Source organism: Canis lupus, chromosome 5, assembly GCF_048164855.1.
Source record: "Canis lupus baileyi chromosome 5, mCanLup2.hap1, whole genome shotgun sequence".
Lineage (NCBI taxonomy): Eukaryota > Metazoa > Chordata > Mammalia > Carnivora > Canidae > Canis > Canis lupus.
In genome coordinates, this window is record NC_132842.1 from 78104443 (window position 1) to 78131316 (window position 26874).

The 26874-nt window shown below is 40.0% G+C and overlaps 1 protein-coding gene and 1 pseudogene across 5 annotated transcripts in view; one reads left to right on the forward strand and one right to left on the reverse strand.

Moving 5' to 3' along the window:
- Positions 1–26874, forward strand: part of USP48 (ubiquitin specific peptidase 48) — an 84046-nt gene that overhangs the window by 3487 nt on the left and 53685 nt on the right. For all 5 annotated transcript variants that reach the window (XM_072827941.1, XM_072827938.1, XM_072827942.1 and 2 more), the window contains exons 2-3: positions 23977–24097; positions 25293–25449. In XM_072827941.1, the coding sequence (XP_072684042.1) occupies positions 23977–24097; positions 25293–25449 (278 nt within the window). The remainder of the gene's footprint in view (positions 1–23976; positions 24098–25292; positions 25450–26874) is intronic.
- Positions 10303–10489, reverse strand: LOC140633061 (guanine nucleotide-binding protein G(I)/G(S)/G(O) subunit gamma-5-like; annotated as a pseudogene).

Below are 26874 nucleotides of genomic sequence, written 5' to 3' on the forward strand. Positions count from 1 at the left end.
TTTATTATCTTGGGTATGTATGTAGGAGTGGGATTGCTGGGTCATAAAACGATGTTTAACATTTTGAGGAACTGACAGATTATTTTCCAAAGTGGCTGTGCTATTTTACAGAGCATGAAGATTCCTATTTCTCCAAATTCTTGCTCCTGTATTTTTTTTCTCGCAGCCATGCTAGTGGGTGTAGGTGGTATCTCATTGTAGTTTTGATTTACATTTCCCTGCTGAGTATAAAGTTCAGCATCTTTCATGTGCTTCTTGGCCTTTCGTGTATTTTTGGAGAAATTTCTCTTATAAAATCCATTTTAAAATTATGTTTTTCAGGTGTTTTTGTTGTGAGTTTTAAGAGTTCTTTATTAGATACAGGGATCCCTGGGTGGCGCAGCGGTTTGGCGCCTGCCTTTGGCCCAGGGCGCGATCCTGGAGACCCAGGATCGAATCCCACGTCGGGCTCCCAGTGCATGGAGCCTGCTTCTCCCTCTGTCTGTGTCTCTGCCTCTCTCTCTCTCTCTCTGTGTGACTATCATAAAAAAAAAAAAAAAAAGTTCTTTATTAGATACAAATTCCTAATATTTGCAAATACTTTCTCATTTCTCTGGGTTCATATTTTTGATGGTATTGTTTGTAGTAAAAAAGCTTTTAGTTTTGTTGTAGTTCAGACTGGTCTTTTTCTTTTTTCTTTTTTTTAAAACTATTTATGATAGTCACACACACACACACACACACACACAGAGAGAGAGAGAGAGAGAGAGAGAGAGAGAGAGAGGCAGAGACACAGGCAGAGGGAGAAGCAGGCTCCATGCACCGGGAGCCCGACGTGGGATTTGATCCTGGGTCTCCAGGATCACGCCCTAGGCCAAAGGCAGGCGCTAAACCGCTGCGCCACCCAGGGATCCCCATCCACCTGTTCTTAATTGATGTTCAGTTCAGCGGCATCTTCTTTCTTAGTTGGTTCACGTTTAAAGACTTAAGAGAGTGCTTGTGAGTGCCCAGGGAGGGGCAAAGGGAGAGGGAGAATCTGGAGCAGACTTCCAACTGAGCAGAGCCCAACCTCCTCCATCCCACGACCCAAGATCATGACCTCAGCCGAAACCGAGAGTCATTAGCTCAACTGCCTGAGCTGCCCAGGTGCCTTTAAGGCCAATTTAAAATATGCATAGTAAGCTGAGAGGATGGTACCCCCCTGAACCCTCTCCCTCATTACCCAGCTTTAACTTGTTAACTGATGATCTCAATCATTTGTTTTATTTTCACTGTATGTTTTTTTATTTACACAATTTTAAACTACAAATTACCAATTTTATGCATCTTATTTGTTTAAATAGGTATTTTTTGTTCTGTGAAACTTGAGTCTATTTTTGTTCATGATTACAGATTTTTCTGCTAGCATTTTAACACTCGGAGAATACTTAGTCCTTAATTTTTGTGCAAAGTCAAAGCCCCTCCTTAATCTCAGGCTAACTAACCATTGTTAAAACAGTATAAATAGGGACACCTGGGTGGCTCCATAGTTACATGTCTGCCTTCGGCTCAGGTCCTGGTCCTGGAGACCTGGGATGAAGTCCTGCATCGGGCTCCCTGCATGGAGCCTGCTTCTCCCTCTGCCTATCCCTATCCCTATCCCTATGCCATTCTCTCTCTCTCATGAATAAATAAAATCTTTTTTTAAAAAAGTATAAATATTGGTATTTTTTTATCTTTTAAATTCAAAAAAATTTTAAATTCAGATATTTAGTGACTTATACCTTCCTGGAGTAAATATTCTTTTATTCAACAAATAATTTTGGCACTTACTATGGGCTTGTTGTAGTAGTCTAGACTGGCTCTGGGATAAAGCCCCAGAAGATGCATTTCCTTCTTTCAGGTGCCATGTATTTTACAAATAAAGCAGAATATGATTAAACAATGTAATTGTTTTAGAAAAAAGAGCAGTCACACTGCATACTTTTTGCAACTTGTTTTTATTTGATAACATTTTCCATATTAGTGGATCTAGAAAATTTACCTTATCTTTAATACGTATGTAATATTTTCTGTAACTGTAGATGTATTATAATTTAACCATTTCCCTGTTGATGGACCTTTGAGTTTTCAGGTTTTGATACTATATAGACAGTACTTCTGTGAACATCCCTCTATGTATCTTGGTTGAGTGAATGTTTTCACTTAGGTTGTAAGATGAGAAAACAGAAAAAGGTCACTATAACTATATACAATTTTGGTAGGCGATAAAAGGTTATACTGTTTAACACTGCATCCTATATTCACCCTATTTCCCACTCTAGCTAGGCATTCTTAACTGCAAACACCAACGTTAATAGTGAAAAATAGCAAGTTATTTTCATGTGCCTTTTAATTTTTGCTAGTGGCATTGAGCATCTTTTATATATGTTGGCCATTTGTATTTTTCCTTTGAATTTTGTGTCCGAATTGATTGTTTTCTTACTAATTGTCAAGAGTTTGAGTATTTCTGCTGAACATCCTTTTCCTACATTTTTTAAAAGATTTATTTATTCAGAGAGAGTGAAAGAGAGGCAGAGAAGCCGACTCCATGCAGGGAGCCCGACATGGGACTCGATCCTGGGTCCCTGGGATCACACCCTGGGCTGCAGGCAGCGCTAAGCCGCTGCGCCACGGGAGCTGCCCTTTTTCCTACATTTTTTAACTTGACTTCGTGGTGTTTTTTTTTGTTTGTTTGTTCCTTTTGGTACATTAAAACTCATGTTTATGTTGTCAGATTTATCATTGTTATTAAGGTTGCTGGATTTCCCCATTCCAAGATTATAGAACTATTCACTCATTTTTTAAAAAAATGTATTAAAGATTTATTCATGAGCAAGAGAGAGAGGCAGAGACACAGGCAGATAGAAGCAGGCTCCATGCAGGGAGCCTGACCTGGGACTTGATCCCAGGTCTCCAGGACCAGGCCCTGGGTTGAAGGCCGCACTACCAGGCAGCACTAAACCGCTGAGCCACCTGGGTTGCTCTCATGTTTTAATACTGATGGTTTTATCCTGTGTATTCAATCTTTGTGCTCTACAGTTTAATTTGATTTAGGGTGTGAGATTTGGATCAAGCTTTATTTTTACTTTTTAACCAAATTAGCTACTCAATTTTCTCCACTTATTTATAAGATTTTTATTTATTTGTGAGAGGGAGAAAGCAGAGACCTAGGCAGAGGGAGAAGCAGGCCCAAGGCAGGACCCCAGGATCAGGCCTTGAGCTTCTGGAAGGCAGACACTTAACCGCTGAGCAACCCAGGTGTCCCGGCTACTCAATTAATTTAAGCCATTTATTGAATAATCTAGTCTTCGCCCTGTAGTTAAAAAGGCCACCTTTATTATATGACAAGTTATTATATGTACTTGGGTTTGTTTCTCACCTATTGATTTGACTCAGTATCTTGGTATTATGACCCCAGTTCAAATTACTTAGTATTTTAAAAATATCTGATAAGGCAAGACCCTCTTAATTCCTCTTAGAATTATTCTACTGTTCTTAACATACAGAAATGAACACAAATCATAAACATTACTCAAGGTGAATTATCACAAGGGGAACATATCTGTATCTACCACCACGGTTAAAATGTTGCTGGCATTCCAGAACACACCCATCTTGAGTTTATTGCCTCTCACTGGTTATTAACATCCTCCTCAAGTAACCACTACCCTTACTTTGGACACCAGAGACTTTGCCTATTTTGAACTTTGTATACAATTAATTATACATTGTAGTTCATTCTGTGTCTGGCTTTTGCTCAGCATTGTGTGATTTGTCCACATTTTGGGTAGCAATGTGCTCATTTTTAATGCTGTGCAGTATTTCATTGTGTTACAGTATACTTTATCCTTTCTGCTGGTAATGTTCATTTGGAATTTTTCCAGTATTTGGCTGTGAGGAATAAAGCTGCAGTGAGCATTCTTGTACATATATTTTGGTGCCATATATAGACATTTTTTTCGTTATATGCCTTTTTTGATAAAAGAGGACTTGCTGGGTCATAAATATTTAGCTTATTAGATAATGCCCAAACTTATCAAAATGATTATATTTATCACATTCAACTTTCATGAGTACTATGTGAGAGTTCATTTGCTATGTATTGTCACTATGATCATTTTAATTTTAGCTATTATGGTGGGTGTTGTGGTATCTCATTTGCAGTTTTAATTTGCATTTCTCAAATGACCAATAAAATTGACCTTTTCGTATTCAACTGTTCACATATCCTCCAATGAGTTACTTTTTTAAGCCCCATTAACAATTTTTTCATTTATTTTTTAAAGATTTGATTTTTAGGTAGTCTTCTCCATACAGCATGGAGCTCAGACTTACAACCCCAATCAGTCATGCTGTCAACTGAACCAACCAGGTGCCCCACCTTATATATATATATATTTTTTTTTTAAGATTTTATTTATTTATTCATGACAGAGGGGGAGAGAGAGAGAGAGAGAGGCAGAGACACAGGCAGAGGGAGACGCAGGCTCCATGCAGGGAGCCCGACGTGGGACTAGCGCTAGAAGGCAGCGCTAAAACCGCTGAGCCACCAGGGCTGCCCTAGCATCTTTCGAATGAACCATAAGTACTGATTACAGTATAGTCCAGTTTATCAGTATCTTTCTTTGTGGTGATTGCTTTTTTGTGCGCATCTTATTTAAGAAATCTTTACCTTCCTCTAGGTCCTAAAGATACTATCCTCTGCAAAGTTGTATTTTCTTTCAGAATGAGATTTACAGTCCGTTTGGAATTATTTTATTCTTGTCATTTGGGCAGTAAGGGCCTGGAAGAATTTAAGGGTTTCCTGTTATTTAGCAATGTAGACTTGTTGAATGACTACTAGTTGTAAAGATCTGTGATAGAAAAAGTAGAGGTTCCAAGGAAAGGGAGGACATACATAGGGGAAAAAATAAAAATTAACCAAACGAGACATGCTTTTTGTGAATCTCCTATATTTCTCCTGGTTTACAGGGTAACGATTTAATTATTAAGAAAAATTTTTTTGTATTTGGGACAATTTTACAAAGGAAATAGACGAAAAAATTCATGGATTTAATTCGTTTTCTGTGTAACATTAAAAGAAATCCTTTAACTTTTTAAAATTTTTTTTTGTAAAACAAATTGAAATTTAGAGTCCAGGATGGCACAAGATGCTTTTCTTGTGGCTTTATTTATTTATTAATCCTTAGCTGATGTGAGTTCCAATTTGAGAAGTATGGATAAGCTAAAATGAAATGTAGTTAACAATGGGCTTCTAAGGAGTCTGAGCTCACTGCTAACTTGAACTCCTCTCAAGTAAAAGCCACCACCCAGAGAAATATGTTGTAATATTTTTCGTAGTAATCCCTTTTGATTTTTCTGCATGTACATAATAAAAACAATGCCATCAAAAAAAAAACCCACCAAAAAAACAATGCCATCATGTTTTATGTGCGTTTTGAAAAGTTACTTTTGAACTTAATACTAAGAGTCCCCAGGGCATTACAGAGTTTATAAAATACTAATTTCTAATCGTTGAATATATTCCATTTTACAAGCCTGAAAGTATTTTTCCTATTTGCATTTGCCTACTTATTCTCCTTCTCCCCTTCTACTAATTTCTTTAAGTTTTTTAGGAGCTTCCTTATAAGGAAGTATTTTTTTCTATTGTTCATTTTCTTAAAATAAAAATTGTAGAAGTTTTATGAAGATTCCTTTTTTGGGTAAGATTTTATTTATTTGAGAGAGTGAGCCAGCAGAAGGGAGAGAGAATCTGATACAGACTCCCTGCTGAGCTTAGAACCTAATGAGAGCCTCCATCCTATGACCCCTGGGATCAGGACATGAGCCAAAAGCCAGAGTTGGACGCTTAACTGACTGAACCCCCCAGGCACCCCAAAAGTTAGATGAACATTCTTAAGGTTCTTTATTTACTCCCATCATCTTTGTACAGTACCTGAATATCCCTGTCTTTGTGTCCTTGCCATCGAGTATGACATTTTAAAGACTTGTGAGTTTAATAATGTATCAGTGAAGTTGGAAGGTATTTTTTTTTCTCCTTTTTTAAAGATTTTGTTTATCTATTAGAGTGTGCACAAGTGGGAGTTGGGCAGTGATGGAGGGAAAGGGAGAAGCCCCACTGAGCAGGGAGTCTAATGTGGGGTTCGATCCCAGGACACTGGGGTCACCACCTGAGCCAAAGGCAGATGCTTAACTGGCTGAGCCACCCAGGCACCCTGGAAGGTATTATTTTTTTCAAACATGAAGCCATTTCCCAAATTGTATAAAGAAATGTTTCAAGTCGTCCTCCTTAGAGAACTAAATCCCACTGTAAGAGGGGAAAATTCTGAATTGTAATGGTTCACTAAGCCTATCCACATAGGGAAAGAGTTGATTTGCCAGTCAGCCCATCCTCTGTCTTACCTCCCAGGGTTTTTCCTTTAATACCAATTAGGCGGAAAGTAGATTCATTAGAAAGTAGAGTCATAGTATTTCTGAGTTGGCTCACTTTTTAAATCCATTTTGCTTGGCTAATCTCTTTCTCTAATAGAAGTTTGAATTTCAGGCCAACTGATTTAATATGCTTATTACAAGAGTATTTGGTAAATTGGTAATTTTTATAGGGTGCAGTGTTTGAATCCCAATTTAGTGAGGTATAACTTAGGGTTTGGAAAAGGAAGATTTTTCACTTTTGTTAGGTGGTAGAGCCTCAAAGGTTGATTGGATTCTAAAACTTAGAGTACATACTTAATTTTAAAAAATATCCAATAAACTATTTAAAGGATGGCTAACACTATAGGACAACTTCCATCTGGAATATTTAACGTAGGTTTGGTGTTGAATTTTATTGACTTTGTCAGTTGCGTCTCAAACTTTTTTTGCCTAAGTTCTAGAAGAGGGGCACACATACCAAGGGACCTGGTTATAGTTGTTTTTTTATTTTTGCCTACCTGGTGTATGTATAATACCCTGAGACCTTGATACAATAATGCCATGAATAAAAACACTAACATTTTCAGTCATTAGAACCTGGAGTTTAGATTATCTTGTTCCTCGTTTATTTTCACTGCTTCAGGAAAATAGGTACTTTAGTAACATAAGTAAACAAGTTTGCTTGGTAAAAATTTAAAGTAAAATAATTTTATGTGAATAGTTGACAGTCGTATAGTTTTATAGGAAAATGATTTTCATTTTTATTTCTAGGTATTTTGTTAGGAAAATGATCTTTAAAAAGTATGCATTGAGGGATCCCTGGGTGGCGCAGCGGTTTGGCGCCTGCCTTTGGCCCAGGGCGCGATCCTGGGGACCCAGGATCGAATCCCACATCGGGCTCCCGGTGCATGGAGCCTGCTTCTCCCTCTGCCTGTGTCTCTGCGCCTCTCTCTCTCTCTCTGTGACTATCATAAATAAATAAAAATAAAAAAAAAAAGTATGCATTGAGAATGTGTATTCCCATGGCTGCCCCCATCATCCCATTCTTTCATATCCTCTGTAAGGAGCAACCTTTTTCTGATTCTTTTCAGTGTTCATAAAAGCAGCCACAGACATTTTCTTAGACAACATAGCATTGCATACTGTTCTATACTTGTGGAGATTTTTCTATCAGTAATTAAAAGCTTCCTAGTTTTTATTAAAGGAGTTGAAAGCTTTATAGACAATTGAGGTAAAAGTATACATTGAAATGTTCCTGTTCATTCAGGTTTTTCAGTAGATTTTATTTTTGTGTTTTGTATTTAGGGGCTCCTCTTTGGTTTTTGTTTCAAGTAGGCTCCATACTCGATGTGGGGCTTAAACTCCTAACCCTAAGATCAAGAGTTGCATGCTCTTATTTACTGAGCCAGCCAGGTGCTCCCTAGACTTTTTTTTTTTTTTTTTTAGAGAAGTTTTAGGGTCACAGCAAAATTGAGTAAAGTACAGAGCTTTCCCATGTACCTCCTGCCCCATACATGCCTAGTTTCTCCCACTATCAGTGTTCCCTGTCAGAGAGTTTCTTCTTTTTTTTTTTTTTTTATTTTTCTTTTTTTTTTTTAAGATTTTATTTATTCATGAGGGAGAGAGAGAGAGAAGCGGAGACACAGGCAGAGGGAAAAGCAGGCTCCAAGCAGGGAGCCTCACCTGGGACTCTAGGATAATGCCCCGGACTGAAGGCGGACCGAAGGCCGTGCTAAACCACTGAACCACGAGGGCTGCCCACATTTGTTATTTAGAGATGGAGGGAGGGAGGGCCAGAATCTCAAGCAGGATACCCCTCCTCGCCCCCCAGATCATGACCTGAGCCAAAATCAAGAATTACACAACAAAAGCAACTGAGCCACTCAGGTACACCCAGAGGGTTACATTTAAGTCCATGAACACCTGTTCCCTCCTTATTAATCACCCAATGTCTATGGTTTTTTGTTTTTTGTTTTTTTAATTTTAGGTTTTTTTTTTTTTCTCTTCCAACACTCAGTTACTTAAACTGGTGACACCTGGGTGGCTCAGCAGTTGAGCATCTGCCTTTGGCTCAGGACGTGATCCAGAGTCACAGGATCAAGTCCCACATTGGGTTCCCCACAGGGAGCCTGCTTCTCCCTCTCCCGGTGTCTGTCTGTCTCTCTCTCTCTTATGAATGAATAAATCAATAAATAAATCTTTAAAAATAATAATAAAAAAATAGTAAACTCTACACTCAATTTGGGGCTCAACCCAAAACCCAGAGATCAAAATTTACATGCTCCTACAACTGAGCCAACCAGGTGCCCCAGTATTGTTTTCTAATACTGGAAAAAAATGTGGCATATGGTAATATTCCATTCTTTCCTGCTGGACTTTTTTTTAGGTTTTTATTTAAATTCCAGTTAACATGCAGTGTAATATTAGTTTCAGATGTACAATATAGTGAAATAATTGAACTCCTTAATCCCCATCACCTATTTAACCCACCGCACCCCCTGTCTCCTAACTTTCTGGTAACCTTCACAATGTCTGTAGTTTACATTAGGATTTGTTCTTGAGTGTGTACAGTCTGTGGGTTTGGACAAATGTATAATGACCTATCGGCCATTATAGTATCATGGAATAATTTTCACTGGTTAAAGTCCTCTGCCTTGAGCATTCATCCATCTCTCCCTCCTGCCATCCCATAACTATATTTTTACCGTCTCCATAGTTTTGCTTTTTCCAAAATGTAATATAGTTTAAAATAGCACATAGCCATTTCATACTGGCTTCTTTCAATTAGTAGTATGCAGTTAAGCTTTTTTCATGGCTGGATAGCTCATTTCTTAGTGCAGTATATTTCATTGGATGTACCACAGTTTATCTGTTATCACTTACCCTTTATCACCTACTTAAGGATTTCTTAGTTACTTCAGAGTTTGGCAATTAAGCCTAAAGCTGTTTTTTTTTTTTTTTAAGATTTTATTTATTTATTCATGATAGTCACAGAGAGAGAGAGAGAGAGAGAGAGAGAGGCAGAGCGAGAAGCAGGCTCCATACACTGGGAGCCCGACGTGGGATTCGATCCCGGGTCTCCAGGATCGCGCCCTGGGCCAAAGGCAGGCGCCAAACCGCTGCGCCACCCAGGGATCCCCCTAAAGCTGTTTTGTAAAGATTTGCAGGCAGGCTTTTGTGTGGACAGGTTTTCAACCCTTTTGGATACCTACCCAGGACCACAATGAGCATGATTTTTGTATGGCATAAGGAGTATGTTTGAAATTTTAAAATTTTCTGGTATTCTGCCAATGTATATAAAATAATTGCTCTTGTGATACAGAAATTTGTGAAATGAATTCAGAGAGGTAGATGTTAAGGACTGACAAAATATAATTTTTCTTTTTTTTTTAAATTTTATTCATGAGAGACACAGAGGCAGAGACATAGGCAGAGAGAAGCAGGTTCCATGCAGGGAGCCCGATGTGGGACTCTGATCCCAGGTCTCCAGGATCCCACCCTGGGCCAAAGGCAGGCGCTCAACCACTGAGCCGCCCAGGTATTCCAAAATAGAAGTTTATATAGTATGGCACGTGTTCTAGGGATAAGCTTTTTTAAAATAATTTTTTTAAAGAAATTTTATTGAGAGAGATAGTGCGAGTGCACAAGCAGGGGGAGAAGTAGGACAAAAGGGAAAGGGAGAAACAGACTCCCCACCGAGCAGGGAATCAGACATGGGACTCGATCCCAGGACTCTGGGATCATGACCTAAGCTGAAGGCAGATGCTTAACTGACTGAGGCACCTGGGCACCTCTAAGGATAAGCTTTTGTACAGGCTACAAATTTAAATCTTTTAGATATTCACTGTTTCATGAAGAGTGATGTAGAAAACCATCTGAAGATTCAGTTTACTACAAAAAGGAACAGACTTTCTGATGTCTGAAGGGATTCATACTTGAAGATACCCAGAGAGCAGGTGGTGTGTTGGGCATTCTGCAGACAGAACTGTTTCAAATCTGCAAGCTGTCTGGGAAACCTTCACTCCAGAAAGAACTGTTGAACCACTTACTTAGCAGCGATGCTGGAGGAACCAGACATGGTGCCTGCGAGAGTGGGGCAGGTTCAACTGTGTGGGGATCAGTGGAGTCGTGGGTCCGCTGGGACAGACCATGGAGCACCCCAGAGGGTGTTTCATTTTGTAAAACTGAACAGAACACCAGACTGTCTTTTCATAGTGGCTGTATCAATTTGTATTCCTTCCAGGGACCAAAGTTCCTGCTGATCCACATCCTCACCAGTGTTTGCTATTGTCAGGGTTACGGATTTTGGCCTTTGTAATAAGTGTATGGTGGTATTTACTTCGTATTTCCTTGCTGTCACATGACAGGGAGCATCTATAGTGATGTGTCTAAGATTTTTGGCTCATTTTTTGAAATTGGGTTGTTTTTCGTTATTTTTGTGTTTTAAGAGTTCATTGTATGTTTTGAACAACATCCTTTATCAGATGTCTTTTGCATATATTTTTCTTTTTTAAAAAAAATTTATTCATGAGAGACAGAGGCAGAGACAGAAGGAGGCTCCCCTCAAAGAGCCATATGAGGGACTATCCTGGATCCCCGGATCACACCCTGAATGGAAGGCAGGCACTCAACGGGTGTGCCACCCAAGCGTCTAATTTGCATATATTTTTCTCTCAGTCTGAGGCTTGTCTTTATTCCCTTGACAGAGTCTTTCATAGAAATTTTAATTTTAATGAAGCCCAGGTTATTTCTTTTCATGGATCCTATAGTGGTGCTATATCTAAAAAATCATCACGAAACCCAAGATCATAGATTTTTCTGCCTAAGTTATCTCTGAGGAGTTTTATTGTTTTTTGTTATTTATGTCTGTGATCCATTTTGAGTTAATTTTTGTGAAGGGAGTTCACTAAATTTTAATATGTAATCACCAGCCTAATCAATAGAACATTTCCATCACCCCAGAAAGTTCCTTCATAATTCTTTTCCACCTAGTTCCCATCTCCCTTTAGGATCAGAATCATGATTCTGATTTCTTTCTACATAGATTAGTTTTGTTTGTCCTTGAACTTCATATTGATGGACTCTAGCTTTATTACCTTATTTGTCGGGATTCTTTTGCTCAACATCACACTTTTGAGAATCACCCATGTTTCATGTGTCAGTAGTTTTTTGAGGGTGAGGGGTGGAGGGGTATTTTATCATAATTTGGACGCCTGGGTGGCTCAGTGGTTGAGCTGCTGCCTTTGGCTCAGGGCCTGATCCCCGGGGTCAGGGATCAAGTCCCACATTGGGCTCCTTGTGGAGAGCCTGCTTCTCCCACTGCCTATGTCTCTGCCTCTGTCTGTGTCTCATGAATAAATACATAAAATCTTTAAAAAAAAGAAGTTATCCTAATTTGTTTGTTCTGTTGGTGGACATTTGGATCATCTACAGCTTTTTACTGTTTAAGTAAAAATTGCCTATAAACTTTCATGCATAGTGTTTGGATATTTGCATCCATTTCTTTTGGGTCCTCTTTCTACATACATTTACATTGTATGCTATATGGATTTTCCATAGCTTATTCAACCAGTTCCCTATAAAGGACACTGGGCTTATTTTCAGTCTTGCTGTTAATAACAATGCTTCAATATATTACTTTTATTTTAAATTATTTTCCATGTGTGCAGACAAATCTGTGGAATAAATACCCATGTGGGATTACAGGCTGTCAAGGGTAAGTGCATTAATAATTTCAATAGATGCTGGAAATTGTTCTCCATAGAGATCATTCCATTTGTTAGACTCAGTAGCAGGGTATGAGAAACTGCCTGTTTCCCCATGGTCTCGTCAGGCTCTTTGACTTTGCCAGACTGATAGGGGAGATGAGACATATCTGGGATGGGGCTAGGTTATGCTGTGGGAATAAATAACTCCCCAGTCTCAGTGACTTAAAACAACAAAGGCTTATATCTGAGCTAAGCTATGTGTGGATTACAAACTGGAAGTAGGTTGAGTGGAGGTGAGGTGGCTCCTCTTAGTCACTTGGATAACTGACACTGGGTAATAGCCGCCATTTGAAACACTCTCTGTACCACTGGAAGGTTTCAGTGTCCTGAAGTTAAATGCAAGCCTTAAAATTACACACATCATTTCTGCTCACAAATCATTGCCCAGAGCTTGTTTCTTGGTCCCACCAAAGATCCAGAAGGTAACTAGGAGGAGAGGATTGGTAGGTAAAATGCTCTTGGTGGTAACCAATTAAGGTGTCTCAGTCTAGTTTCATTTTGTGTTCCTCTTGCGGCAGAGGTTGAATGTCAGGGCCATTTGCATAGTTTTGAACTTCCTGTTAGGTCATTTCTGTGTTTTTATATTTTTAGTTTATCAGTTCGTAGGAGTTCTTTATGTAATGAGATTTTTGTGTGTGTGTGGCATGAGTTGCAAAACTTTTTCAGTTATTCTTTTTCTGCTTTGCTTATATGTTTTGTATACAGAAAGATTTTTTTTTTTTTTTTAAGATTTTATTTATTCATGAGAGACGCAGACAGAGGGAGAGCAGGCTCTGTGCGGGGAGCCCAATGTGGGACTCGATCCCGGGACTTAAGGATCATGCCCTGAGCCAAAGGCAGATGCTCAACCCTGAGCCACACAGGCATCCCATGGAAAGTTTTTTAAGATTGAATTAATGTAACTTTTATAGCTTCTGAGTTTTGAATCCTAGAAAAGTCTTTCTCATGCCAAGATTATAAAGAGATTTGTTGATGTTTTCTGTGTTGTGGTTTCAATAAACATTTAAGTCTTTGAGTCATTTGGAATTTGTACTGAAGCATGCTGTGAAGTGTGTGCCCAACTTGATCTTCTTCCAGATAGCTACTGCTTGTCCCAGCCGCTACTTATTAAAAATTCTATCTTTGAATTCCCTCCTGATTATCCTTTTAGGGGTTTCATTTTTGAATTTTTGCTCTAATCCATAGTTTGCTTGATTTGATGAAATTCTAATCATTGTATAAAACTTAAAATCCATGAAGAGGCACCATGTGTATTCCGTGGCTGAGAATAATGGGAGGTGACGTGTGTAATGAAGTTTAAAAGATTTTATTTATTTATTCATGAGAGACACAGAGGCAGAGACACAGGCAGAGGGAGAAGCAGCCCCCTTCGGGGAGCTCAATGTGGGACTCCATCCCCGGATCCTGGGATCAAGCCCTGGGCTGAAGGCAGACGCTCAACCTCTGAGCCACCTAGGTGTCCCTTTTTTTCTTCTTTTTTACAAGCAGGAGCTAGTACCTTGAGGTTCTCCCTACTGCCTTTCAGTTTGAAATCATGATGATGGAAGGAGGAGGGGCTCTCTTCAGGGGTCTGGTAGGCTGCCCTTTGGCGACTTTTGACCCTCTGCTTGGACACTGAGCTATACTTCCTACAAAAAGATTTACTGACATTGTCTTAATTATTTGCTTTGAGGGTTTTTTTTTTTGTAACTTGCCCTGAGAAATTGAAAACTTTGGATGAATGGCTATTTAATAGCAGCTTGCATCTTAGTGGGATGAAAGAGATAAAACTTTTGGGTACAGTCTAACCTTAGGACTCTCAAAGGAAAAAAGCTACTACAGAGCCAGTAACCTCACCTTAGAATGGTAACTGCACATTACAAAACATGGTGAGCAAGGATACTGAAGCCTTGTCTGTCCTGTTTGCTGCATGCTGATTATCTCTTGGATCCTTTTGGTCAGATTTCAGAATTTCAGATGAATATCAAATTGTTAGATGAGGGGCGTGATCCCGGGATGCTGGATCCAGAGTCTCACATTGAACTCCTGGCGGGAGCCTGCTTCTCCCTCTGCCTATGTCTCTGCGTCTCTCTGTGTGTGTTTCTCCTGAATAAATAAAATCTTTAAAAAAAATTGTTAGATGAGGGAACATTTCCCGAATTTCTAGATGTGAGTATTCTCAAAATATTTATTTCCATTCTTCCTTTGTTTTTTAAGGTTTTATTTATTTATTCATGAGAGAGACAGAGACCTAGGCAGAGAGAGCAGCAGTCTGATGCCAGACTCCATCCCTGGACCCTGGGATCACACCTTGAGCCAAAGGCAGACACTTCAACCACTGAGCCACCCATGTGTCCCATCCATTCTTCCTTTAAAAGAAAAAAGGTTTTAAATAATCCTGCATTCATAAAAACCTGATTTCTTTTTTCCCCTGACTCCCCTCACCAAAAAATGATCAGTAACAAGTGCTATTGATTTGAATTCTTACCTGTACTAACCTCTTATTTCTCATTCTCATTTGTTATCTCTTCTATTGTAAAAGCATCCCCTTTAAATTTATCTTGGTGTATCCCCCCGCCCCCGCTGCTGTGCATGCACACACGTACATGAGAACACGAGTCAAGAGATTATACTTTGAAAAAAATCTCCTATTAAAGAAAAATAACTTAGAGGCTTAAAATTTGTTAAGCAGCAGGAGGAGGGGCACCTGGGTGGCTCAGTGGTTGTCTGCCTTCCATTCAGGGTATGATCCCTGAGTTCTGGGATCAAGTCCCACATCAGGCTCCCCTTGGGGAGCTTGCTTCTCCCTCTACCTGTGTCTCTGCCTCTCTCCATACCTCTCATGAATAAATAAAATCTTATAAAGCTCTTCTTTTTCTTTTTTTTTAAATTTTATTTATTTATTATAAATCTCAAGAGTCACAGAGATAGAGAGAGAGAGCGGCAGAGACATAGGCAGAGGGAGAAGCAGGCTCCATGCACCGGGAGCCCGATGTGGGATTCGATCCCGGGTCTCCAGGATCGCGCCCTGGGCCAAAGGCAGGCGCCAAACCGCTGTACCACCCAGGGATCCCTCTTTTTTTTTTTTAAAGAATGTTGTTCATTGACAAAACTTGGGGAATCTTCAGGTGATTCTTACAAGTCACTAGTAGGCATAATTAGAGGATCTTTTAAAAAGTGCAAATCTGATTATTTTTCTTTTAAAAACCTTATGCTGGCTCCTTGTTGCTTCCTGGATGAAGTCCAAACTCTTACCACATTTTTTTTTTGCAGTGTTCTGTGAACTAAGCTAGCCCCTGACTTCTACAGCCTCATTGTTCCTCCTGCCTTCTCCAACAGCTGCCAGTGGCAGGAAGACTTCTTCATGCTGGAGCATGGCAGGAGAACCTGCATTTATGTCCTCTGGCTTGCTCCTCCAGCCTTCTTTGTCCATAAAGCTCTCTGCTGCAATGATCTTTAGTCCTCCTCCCACATGGATTGAGTTCCTGAGCGCCCTGGAGATGCTCACCTTCACAGCACTGCCACCCTTCCTGTGGCATCTCAGCTGCGGAGCTCCGTGCTTGATGCCACACCGCATTTGTCTCTGAAGCTCTTTTACCTGTCGCCTCATGAGCTCTGAGCCCGCTTTTGATGCTTTTGATGAGTTGGTCTTTCATTTCAGGATGCTTAGGCCCTATAATTATCTAAGCATCTGGTGATAGAATGTGTCAACCTTGTGAAGTCTGGTTGCTTTTATGAGAGGGTAGGTTTGGTTCTATAAAATGATAGTGTTTACTGTTAACTCATGTTCGTTGTGACCTATCTAGTAGACATTTATTGATAGCAGTTTGAAACTGCCATGCAGCAGCCCTTTGAGCATCCTGGTCTCAGTCAACATCTAGGACCCAGAGCCTCTTCCAACTTGTTTGCATTAACTTCTGCTCTGGCTAGAGGTTAGAGAAGCAGAATGGTCTTATTGCCATGTGTATTACTCAAATGTTTTATAAACCTGAGGCTTTTTAAAGGATTTTATTTATTCATGAGAGAGACACAGAGAGGCAGAGACACAGGCAGAGGGAAAAACAGGCTCTATGCAGGGAGCCCTATGTGGGACTCAATCCTGGGACTCCAGGATCACACCCTGGGCTGAAGGCAGGCGCTAAACCACTGAGCCACCCGGGGATCCCCTAAACATGAATTTCTAAGGGGATTCAAATTAATCATGAATTACCAAAATATAAAGTATCTGTCAAAATTTGGTTTGGTGTTCCTGATATTTGTGATAACAAAAACTGGGGTAAATATGACTTGACACCAGTTTTGGTTTTTTATTTTAAGTAAACTATACCCCACACATGGGCCGCAACTACCACCTTGTGGTCAAGAATCATATGCTCTACTGTCTGAGCCAGCCAAGGACCCAGAGGCTGATTTTATATATATCTATACTTATCTATCTACCTAAGCTTTAAATGCCATAATTTCCCTTACAAGCACTAATTTAGTTTTATGGTTTTCAAAGTATATTCTAATTTCTCTTGTGAACTCTTCTCAAACTTTTTGAAAAATATATAAAAAATATCACTCCTGGAGCACCTGGGTGGCTCAGTGGTTGAGCATCTGCCTTCAGCTCAGGTCGTGATCCCAGGGTCCTGGGATTGAGTTCCATATCAGGCTCCCTGCAGGAAGTCTGCTGTCCCCCTGCCTATGTCTCCCTCTCTATCTCTCATTAATAAGTAAATAAAACTTAAAATCACTCCCTCTTTCGAAAAATCAGTCATAATAGAGTTCTAAATCAATAGGATAGAAAGTTGTCTTGAGCAAGGTCATATGTCTCAAAGTATTGCTTGAAAAGAGTTTTATTTTTTTTAAAGATTTTATTTATTCACAAGAGCGACACAGAGAGGCAGAGACCTAGGCAGAGGGAGAAGCAGGCTCCCTGCAGGGAGCCCAACGTGAGACTCGATCCCCTGGGACTCCAGGAACACGCCCTGGGCTGAAGATGGCGCTAAACCACTCAGCCACTGCTGAGTCACTCTTCAAACCACTGCCCTTGAAGAGTTTTAGTGGCTGCATAGTATTCCATCATGACTGTACCGCTGTGCCATGGTTGAACATTGTCCCTGTGGTTGCTCAGGTAGCTTATTTCTAAACCAGCCATTTTCTCTTATAGAAAATACAGATGACTTTCCTGTGTTTGGGCAGATAGCTTATTTAGTGATGATTACCTTTGAAAGTATTTGTTTATCTATGTTGGCTTAGGATATGTTCTTTAAAATGGTGGTTCTAGGTCAAAGGACGTGAAGACCACTATTTTTTTTATAGTATTATATGTATACTCAAATCGTTTTTCAGAAAACTTGTGCTGCTTAAGCAAAGCTTCGGTATAGACAGATCTTCCCTCAAAGCAGGAAAGTTGGCATGCCTGGGGCATCTGTGTGAAACAATGTCCTAAGAGCTAAGAAACTAAGAGATGATGAGGAAAAGCAAAGGAATAGCTCTTTAAATGGGCTGGGAGCTCTACCGCTTGCATTCAAATAATGGTTTTTCTTTCAACTGCATAGCAACTATGAAATGTTATGAATTTTTGTCCATTGTGTTGTGAGATAACTCTTAAATGGCAGATCCTTGGAGATCTGTCAGAACAGCTCAAACTTCATGCCACTCTTTTAAAAAAGATTTATTTTTGAGAGAGCACATATCCCCTCCTCCCCCAGTCACACACACAAGGGGCAGGCAGAGGGAGAAGCCAGCTCCCCACTGAGCAGGGAGCATGATCACGACCTGAGCAGCCAAAGGCAGCCACTTATGAACTGAGCCATCCCACACGCCCTCAAACTTCATCTCTTAGCTGTGGTTAATACTGAAGGAACGTAGTGGTTTGTACCTTAGATATGTAGTCTGTTTTCCAATCCTTTAGCTAAATAGTTTTTGATTTGTGGAAAATTGTTTCCTTTCTTTACAGTTTTGGGCATTACTGCAAAACCCCCCCCCCCCCCTTTTTAGATTTTATTTATTTATTTGAGAAAGAGCAAGCGCGAGTGACAGGAGGGGCAGAGGGAGAAGCAGGCTCCCCTCTGAGCAGGGAGCCCAACTTAGGGCTTGATACCAGGCCCCAGGGATCATGATCTATCTGAGTCAAAGGCAGACGTTTGAAAGACTGAGCCACCCAATTGTCCCTTTCTTTCCCTTCTTCCCCCCACCATCTAAGGGGTCCTCAAAGTATTGATTTCCTCTCATAAACTTGAGGTTTCTTGCATTCTCATTGCCATTAATCTAGTTTAGGACATTATCCTCCACTAGGATTGCTGCCAAGGTGTTTTGCTGGCCTAAAATCACGCAAGTCCTGTCACAGCTGCTTAGCATGTCATACCAAACATTTTGGAACCTATCCCTTGTCTACCACTTTAGCCACTTGGTGTTCTTCTATCACATGCTTCTGGAAAAAGTATCTGTTGGGATTCATCATTCTGTTTAATTGCCAGAGTGGTGGTGTGTATTCTGTGGATATATGGCCAGGAATAGAATTATTGAAACAATATATTGGTGTCATTTAATATTTTGAGACATTTTCTCAAGTTTTTCCAAAAGGGTTGTTTGCACTTCCTGTAGTTGGTGAGTGCACAGTGGCTCTCACTTTATCTTGGCTCATCATTGGAAAGTTTTTGCTGATTGTGTAAGAGAAAACCTCCTTCATGACTTTTAACCTTGCATTTCTTTGGATCTGAGTGTTTTCTTCCTCTGTTTGTTAACTAGTCTAAGAAAGTTCAGAGGAAGAGAGCAACCATTTTTAAGAATTAGGTCTGGGATCCCTGGGTGGCGCAGCGGTTTAGCGCCTGCCTTTGGCCCAGGGCGCGATCCTGGAGACCCGGGATCGAATCCCACGTCGGGCTCCCGGTGCATGGAGCCTGCTTCTCCCTCTGCCTGTGTCTCTGCCTCTCTCTCTCTCTCTGTGTGTGACTGTCATAAAAAAATAAAAAAAAATAAAAAAAAAAGAATTAGGTCTGACAGAGACTGACGTGGTTTTTGGAGCATTAACCGGAAAAGCTTTAGTTCATGTTTGTTACTCTGAGACACAGGTGAGAGAACTTGAAACCAGCATAGCTGAAAGGAAAGTAGCTTAGTTAAGAGATCTAGAGAGGTTTTTTGTGATTTTTGTTTTCAATTCAGGAAAGTTTGGACAAATAAGTCATGGTAAGGCAGGGATCTAGGTGGGCCAAGGAGAGTTTCATGAACTTCCTTCTGTTTCTGCTTCTCAAGCAAATCAGCATGTTGATTCCTTCTTACACAGTCAAGTTTTCCAAGTCCCACACCATCCAGAGGTGTCTGCTGCCACCTGAGAGGGACCATTGTTGTTTTTCTTGCATCCCTCACTTCCCATTTGGAATATCTTATGAGATTTTTGTTTGTTTTGGTGATGGATTGGAGCTGCATTTTAGCTCTTGCTAGTGTAGCCAGGACACGGGTGCAAGAGCACCTGGCTGCAGGGATCCCAGACAGACCAGGTTTGGCCATTCGCCACCGACAATCCAAAGGCAGAGACAGTAATGGTAAAACGAGAAAGGAATTTAACTGAGGCCAACACTGGGAAGTCAGGGGACTAGCAACTCAAAAAATTCTCTCAAGTACCAAAAATACTCCCCAATTTCTGTAAGGAAGATAAGAGGCAAAGATTGGTGGGTACCTGCAGTGGGGGTGAGATTTTATTGCTTAGAGAGGGGCTGTGGTTCCCATCAGGGGATGCTTTTCCTATAAGATCATTTACCCGAGTTAAAGAGATAGATGGAAAGAAGAATTTTATCAATTAGAAATTTCAAGGTCAAAATGAAGGTAGTTGAAGTCCTCTTGCCAGAACCACAGGACACGAGGAAGTTTGTTCTCCTAGGAGGCCACTATAGGGAAGAGGTAGATGAATGTAGAAACTTAGCGCATACAATAATACAGCAGTAGGCATCTGCCACATAAAATAAGCTATTTTTTCTTTGGTCTCTAGACCCAGTGTGGGGCTCAAACTCAGAGCGTGAGGTTGAGTCACACTCTCTACTGACTGAGCTAGCCAGGCGACCCTAGAAACCTGTTCTTAAGCCAACCGATGTAGAAGTGTAAATCAGATGGAAGAGTAGGAGAGAGCCAGAGAAGAGCCAGGTTGACTGCTTGCTCTTACTTGGTTTTTGTGATTCGTTCTATGTTCCCCCTGTAGGCAGGAGGGATTTCTGAGAAGACCTGTGGCGAGTGGGTAGAGGATACAGTTAGTTATAAGGTTGTAGAAGTTTCTGTTACAAAGAATCTTAGTGGCATCACTGTCTAGTTTAAATCAGGGACACTTATGATCTTGAAAAGAGTTAACCTGATTTCTAAGTCAGCGGAAGCACATCCTGCTTTCTTTGGCCAAGCAGGTAACATAAATGAGTCAAATTGGCTGGGGTATTTACACAGTAAATAGGTGAATCTTTCCAGGCAAATGTATACCTGTCTTAGATCGTAAAACGCTCAGCCTTCTTGATTTCTTTCTACACAGGCTGATAGAAGTAAGTGCAGAAATTTTTTCAGTGTGAGAAAATTGATAAAAACATGATGAAAAATGATACTTGACACCCGTGGCCTACTCCTCCTGTGGATAAAATGAAGTTTGCAGTATTGGAGTCTGATGAATGGGAGAGGTTTTCTTCTGTAGGAGGAGTCTAGTCTTCTGTAATGGTATTCTGTTCTGCTTCTTAGGTTGGCTTGGGAGTAATAGCTTGTAATTAGAAATGTTTTTACAATTTATACTTCTTAAATAGATTCTCTACTTCTCTAAAAAAGACAACAAACAAACAATACTGGGCTCATGTGCAAAAGGCATAGCCACTATTTGGAAAGCTTTAATCCATTAGCTTAACTGCTTTTGTTGCAAAGCACTGCCACTGGTTTTTTTAGTTCTTATCTGAAAGTGTGGCCCTGGAGACCCATAAGACATGGGGCTGGTGCTTTTTCACTGCTTCATCTCATCTACGTGGTGATGGTGTTCTAGGTATTTGAACACTTAATTCAGTAATAACTAGCCAGCAATTAATTTAAGATGTGTACAAATAATGCCAGCACTCTAGAGCCAAATGATACAAATTGCTTTCAACTTCTCCCATCTATTTTGAAAGTCTTTTCAAAGTTAAACCCTATTTTCTGGAATTCTTAGGCCACAGCTGGAGCCAACTTTGGACCAAGTTGAATGTTCAAGATTTTGGGGTGGGGACAAAGAAAGACTACTTTTTTTTTTTTTTATAAGTTCAGAATCACCAGAGCGAGAGAAGGAATGAATTTTTAGCCTGGAAGCACAAAATGTTTCTGGAGACAAATTGAGGTGTTTTTAAAAATTATTTAAGTAAACTGCCCAACATGGGGCTCAAACTCAATACTCCAAGATCAAGCATGATGAGCTCCTCCTCCTGAGCCAGCCAGGCATCCCAGGAGAGCCTACTTTCATGTTTCTCTTTTGCTGCTGGGAATAGGAGACTAAAATCCAAATGGTTGCATAAGAACCATCTTCTGAGAATGTGTCTGTTGAAGTCACAGGAGAGTGCCTGTGTGTTATTGTGATGGATGACAAATGGTGGTTTTCTGATTTACTTCTAATTTGTGAATTGACTTTCTATAAGGAGGGAATTTTCCCATCCCATGTCCATCCGTTTCACTATGGATTCCTATTTTATTCAGTAGATCAGGATTCTATCATTAATGTTTCTTGTTTCAGATTTTGCCACATGGAATTTCCTTCAAGTTATCCTTTTAACATGCCACCCCCCCAATCATTCTTTGAGTACATCCTTATTTGGGGGGCATACCAAGATGTTCCAGGCTCATCCTGTACTCTATCCAGCCTCAGAACCACGGTTTCTCCAAGGAGTCATGGATTCTTTGGGGAATACTTAGAAATCAAGACCTGGTTGCTAGGAGTGCTCATGTTAATGCTCGTAGTCTCTTAGCTGAACCATCTCGTTGGCCTGCCCAATTAAATTTAATTTTAGACAACATGTATTATTTGGTAAATATATCTTTTTTTCTGAAATTCAAGTAACTAGTGTTCTGTGGTTTATCTGCCTACAAGTTTAGACTTAGGTCTTTTATTCCTGATCCAGTACTGTAGGCTTCTTTTTCTTCCATTATTATTATTATTTTTTAATTTTGTACTTATTTATGATAGTCACACACAGAGAGAGAGGCAGAGACACAGGCAGAGGGAGAAGCAGGCTCCATGCACCGGGAGCCCGACGTGGGATTTGATCCCGGGTCTCCAGGATCGCGCCCTGGGCCAAAGGCAGGCGCTAAACCGCTGCGCCACCCAGGGATCCCCTTCTTCCATTATTTGTAACTCCCCAAGTCTACGTTTCCTTTATCCCCCATATATTTACTTATTTGTTTAAATATAGAATATACAGAAAGAAATTTTTTAGAATTGTTCAATTCTAAGGGAGAAGAAATGTGTGGGAAATGTCAGAAAGGGAGACAGAACATAAAGACTCCTAACTCTGGGAAATGAACTAGGGGTGGTGGAAGGGGAGGAGGGCGGGGGTGGGGGTGAATGGGTGACGGGCACTGAGGGGGCAATTGACAGGATGAGCACTGGGTGTTATTCTGTATGTTGGTAAATTGAACACCAATAAAAAATAAATTTATTATAAAAAAAAGAATTGTTCAATTCTCAGTGAAAAGGAAATTAAGACTTGCTATTCCTTTTATCTTTTGCCTGAGGACACTTCTGAATGAGCTTGCTAATTAATGACTGAGATCTGGTTGTTAGTTCCTCATCCCCCTTCCCTTCATTGGGATATGTTATTTAATTGAAATGTGTTTGTTGGGCAGCCCCGGTGGCGCCACCTCCACCTTCAGCCCAAAGGTGTGACCCTGGATTCCCAGGATGAGTCCCTCCTTGGGCTCCTTGCATGGAGCCTGCTTCTCCCTCTGCCTGTGTCTCTGCCCCCCGCCAATCCTCTCTGTCTCTCTGAATAAATAAAATCTTTAAAAAAATGTGTTGGTTTTGGGCTTAGGGTCCCCAAAGTGTGTGTGTGTGTGTGTGTGTGACATTCACACAGGCCCTCCCACCCCCATTCAGCGGTGTATGGAATGGTATATTCAGGAAAGTGTCACACACCCCTCCAGTTTTTATGTAAACCCACTCGTGTTCTGAAAGTAACCACTTTTAGTCTCTGGGTAACCCTTTTGCTTTCTTTCTCTTCATATGAGCAGATACATTCATATATTCTTATCCCCCATCTTTCTTATACCAGAAATCGCCTACTAAAAAAAAAAAAAAGAAAAGAAAAGAAATTGCCTACTATACTGTTTTGCACACTGCTTTCTTCTGATACATCCTGGAAACAACTCCAGAGGTTTGTCATGTGGTTTTCACCTTAGACTTGCATAGTACTCCATTGTGCCGAGAGATAACCATGTCTGCTGTGGGGTCATTTGGCTTTCCAGTTGTTGACAAACAGTGCTGTAATAAATATCTGAGACATTATTTATACATAGGTTTGAACTTTTAGCGGTGTATCTTCAGGGTGAATTCTGAAAGGAATTGCTAAGTGAAAAGGTATGTGTTAGTTTTGTTACAGATTACAAAATTCCTGTCCCTAAAAGTCCCACCAGTTTGTATTCCCTCAGGAGTAAATGAGTTCTGTTTCCTGACAGCTGCACAAATTGAGCGTGGTGTTATACCTTTTACCTTGTCAGTTCTCTTAATTTTATACATACATGAGAAATAGATGAAATTTGGTATATCATTACAGCTTTAATCTGCATGTTTCTTATGGAACTAAGACATTTCTTAATCTATCAATTTTTTTTTTTTTTTTTTTTTTTGTAGACGAAACTGCAAAGGAAATCCGAATTGCTTGGTAGGGATTGGTGAGCATATTTGGTTAGGAGAAATAGATGAGAATAGTTTTCATAACATTGATGATCCCAACTGTGAGAGGAGAAAAAAGGTAAGCCATCCTTTTAAAAGTGATTACTATGTGGTATTCCTCTGGGGTTTTGCTGTTTTATTTTGCGTCTGTCATCAGAAACTATTACTGATTTGGAGGATCCTATGCAGTTTGAGGATAAGGAATAGAACTTAAATTGCTTGCATTGGAACGGTTTTTTTGTTTTATAGTTGGAACAGTTTTTAATGGTAATGCTTTAAAACAGGGATCATGTAATCCAGCAAGCCTTCAATTGATAGTTGTAGTTTATTTTTTTTTTAAGATTTTATTTATTCTGAGAATACACAGAGAGGAGAGAGAGAAGCAGAGACACAGGCAGAGGGAGAAGCAGGCGCCATGCAAGGAGCCTGACGTGGGACTCGATTCCGGGTCTCCAGGATCCCTGGGCTGAAGGTGGCGCTAAACCACTTTAGCCACTCGGGCTGCCCGATAGTTGTAGTTTAAATGCTGATTTTATGTTTGCTTTCATACTGCATGGTTTATTTTGAACTCATTTTTAAAAATCTCTTTAAAGGAAGTGATAAATCAAGGAAACAAGCTCCCATGATACTACTTTGGTGTCCTAGGCTTGTATTTTTATATACATGTTGTGTGTGTGTGTGTGTGTGTGTGTGTGTGTTTGTGTATACACACACATACATACATTTAACAAAACATATGTGTATATATATATATACATTTTAACAAAATATTTAGCAAAACATATTGTTTTGCCTTTTTAAAAGTACACATTAATATTGTATAACCAAAAAGCCTGGTGTCTAATATTGTCTAACGAAGTAGCTACATTGATATTTTGTGCATTAAAATGAATGATTCTAAGTTCAAGAATCCTCAGTCGTTAGAAAAAGTTGCAACCAATTCCCCATGCTCTATTCCTTCCTGATCTATGGGATAAAAAGGAACTTTTGTGGAAGTTTTACTATGTCATTCTCCTTGATTTTAGGACTATTGCAAATGAAAACCCTATGTACACATGTTTGGAACAGATTTGTCATTGAGCCCACCATTTTAGTTTTAGCTATAAGAGGCCAGAGAAGACTAGAAGATTGGAGATGAGCTGTCCTAAGACTTTTCCACTCCTGTAGCCAACCCAGATGGGTATTGCGTAGAATTATGTTCTACACGTGGCCTTTTATAATTTTTTGTGTAAAAGGAAATTGATCTTGTAATTGTAAATTTTGTATTTTTGTAGAACTCATTTGTGGGCCTCACTAACCTTGGCGCTACTTGTTATGTCAACACATTTCTTCAAGTGTGGTTCCTCAATTTGGAGCTTCGGCAGGCACTATACTTATGTCCAAGTACCTGTAGCGACTACATGATGGGAGATGGTATCCAGGAAGAGAAAGGTTAGTGGGGTGGATGTGGTGCGGGCTCACTTCACAGCATATTGCCAGCTAGAACACTCTGCAAATGCAGGAAACAAACTTCTGAATGCTCAGTATGTGCCAGACATGATGATAGGTGTTTCATAAACATTGTAAGAATTCAAAATAGTTCCCCCCCCCCCTTTTTTAAAATTTTTATTTATTTATGATAGACACACAGAAAGAGAGAGAGAGAGAGGCAAAGACATAGGCAGAGGGAGAAGCAGGCTCCATGCACCGGGAGCCCGATGTGGGATTCGATCCCGGGTCTCCAGGATCGCGCCCTGGGCCAAAGGCAGGCGCTAAACCGCTGCGCCACCCAGGGATCCCAGTTTCCCCTTTTTCTATAAATTATTTATGCACTGAAATGGTTCATATTCAATTGAAGGAAATACATTTGATTATTATGTAATTTATCACTACAGTGTCTCTATGTAATGTGTTGTGATTGTAGTCCATTTAATTTATAGTGATTTATTAAAAACCAGTCAATAAAGCAGAAGAGTTTGAGAGACTTAATACTTCATTGTGACCACAGACTTTTGTCTTGATACCCAAATATGCTGGCTACATTGATAGCCTCTATAAATTCACTAACCTTGGCAAAAATCAATCACCAATAGCAAAGGCACTCATTGCAAATTTAGAGTTGTTGTTTTTTTTTTTTAAAGATTTTATTTATTCGAGAGAGAGAGAGAGAGAGAGAGAGAGGCAGAGACACAAGAGGAGAGAGAAGCAGGCTCCATGCAGGGAGCCCGACGTGGGACTCAATCCCAGGTCTCCAGGATTACGCCCTCGGCTGAAGGCAGATGCTGTCTGCTGAGCAAACCAGGGATCCCAGAGTTTTTGTTTTTAGATAGAATCAATTTCAAACTGTTTCTAATGGAATTACTTAGTTTATTTCACATACAGTATGTGGATTAGTATTCCTGAAAGATACTATCTATTTAGAGATTCTCTTTGAAGTGGAACTTTCCTGGAACAAATCAGATCTTATCTTTTTTCAAAACGGGATTGAAGGCAACAAATGTCTGAAATTATGTAGGTCTGAGAGCTCTAAGTTGGGAGCTTTGACTCTTGCTCCCATCTATAAATCCTGTATTTGAGAAAGAAAAGATAGAGGACTCATAAGCCCCACATCTTCTGGTAGCCCCATAGACAAGGGTAATGTGTTAGAGTTTTGGTCCTTGTTAATAGTGACCTTTGCTTCAAAAACACTGTGTTTACGGGCAGCTGGCATAGAGCATGTGAATATTCATCTCGGTTAGAGACCCATGTTGGGTGTGGAGCCTATTTAAATAAAAAGCAAACACAGGACTTAAAGTTTTTTCCCACCTCCCCATAAAATTATTTCCCCCAAACATTATTTTTATAGTTTTGAATATTTAAATCTAGATTTAAAGATGA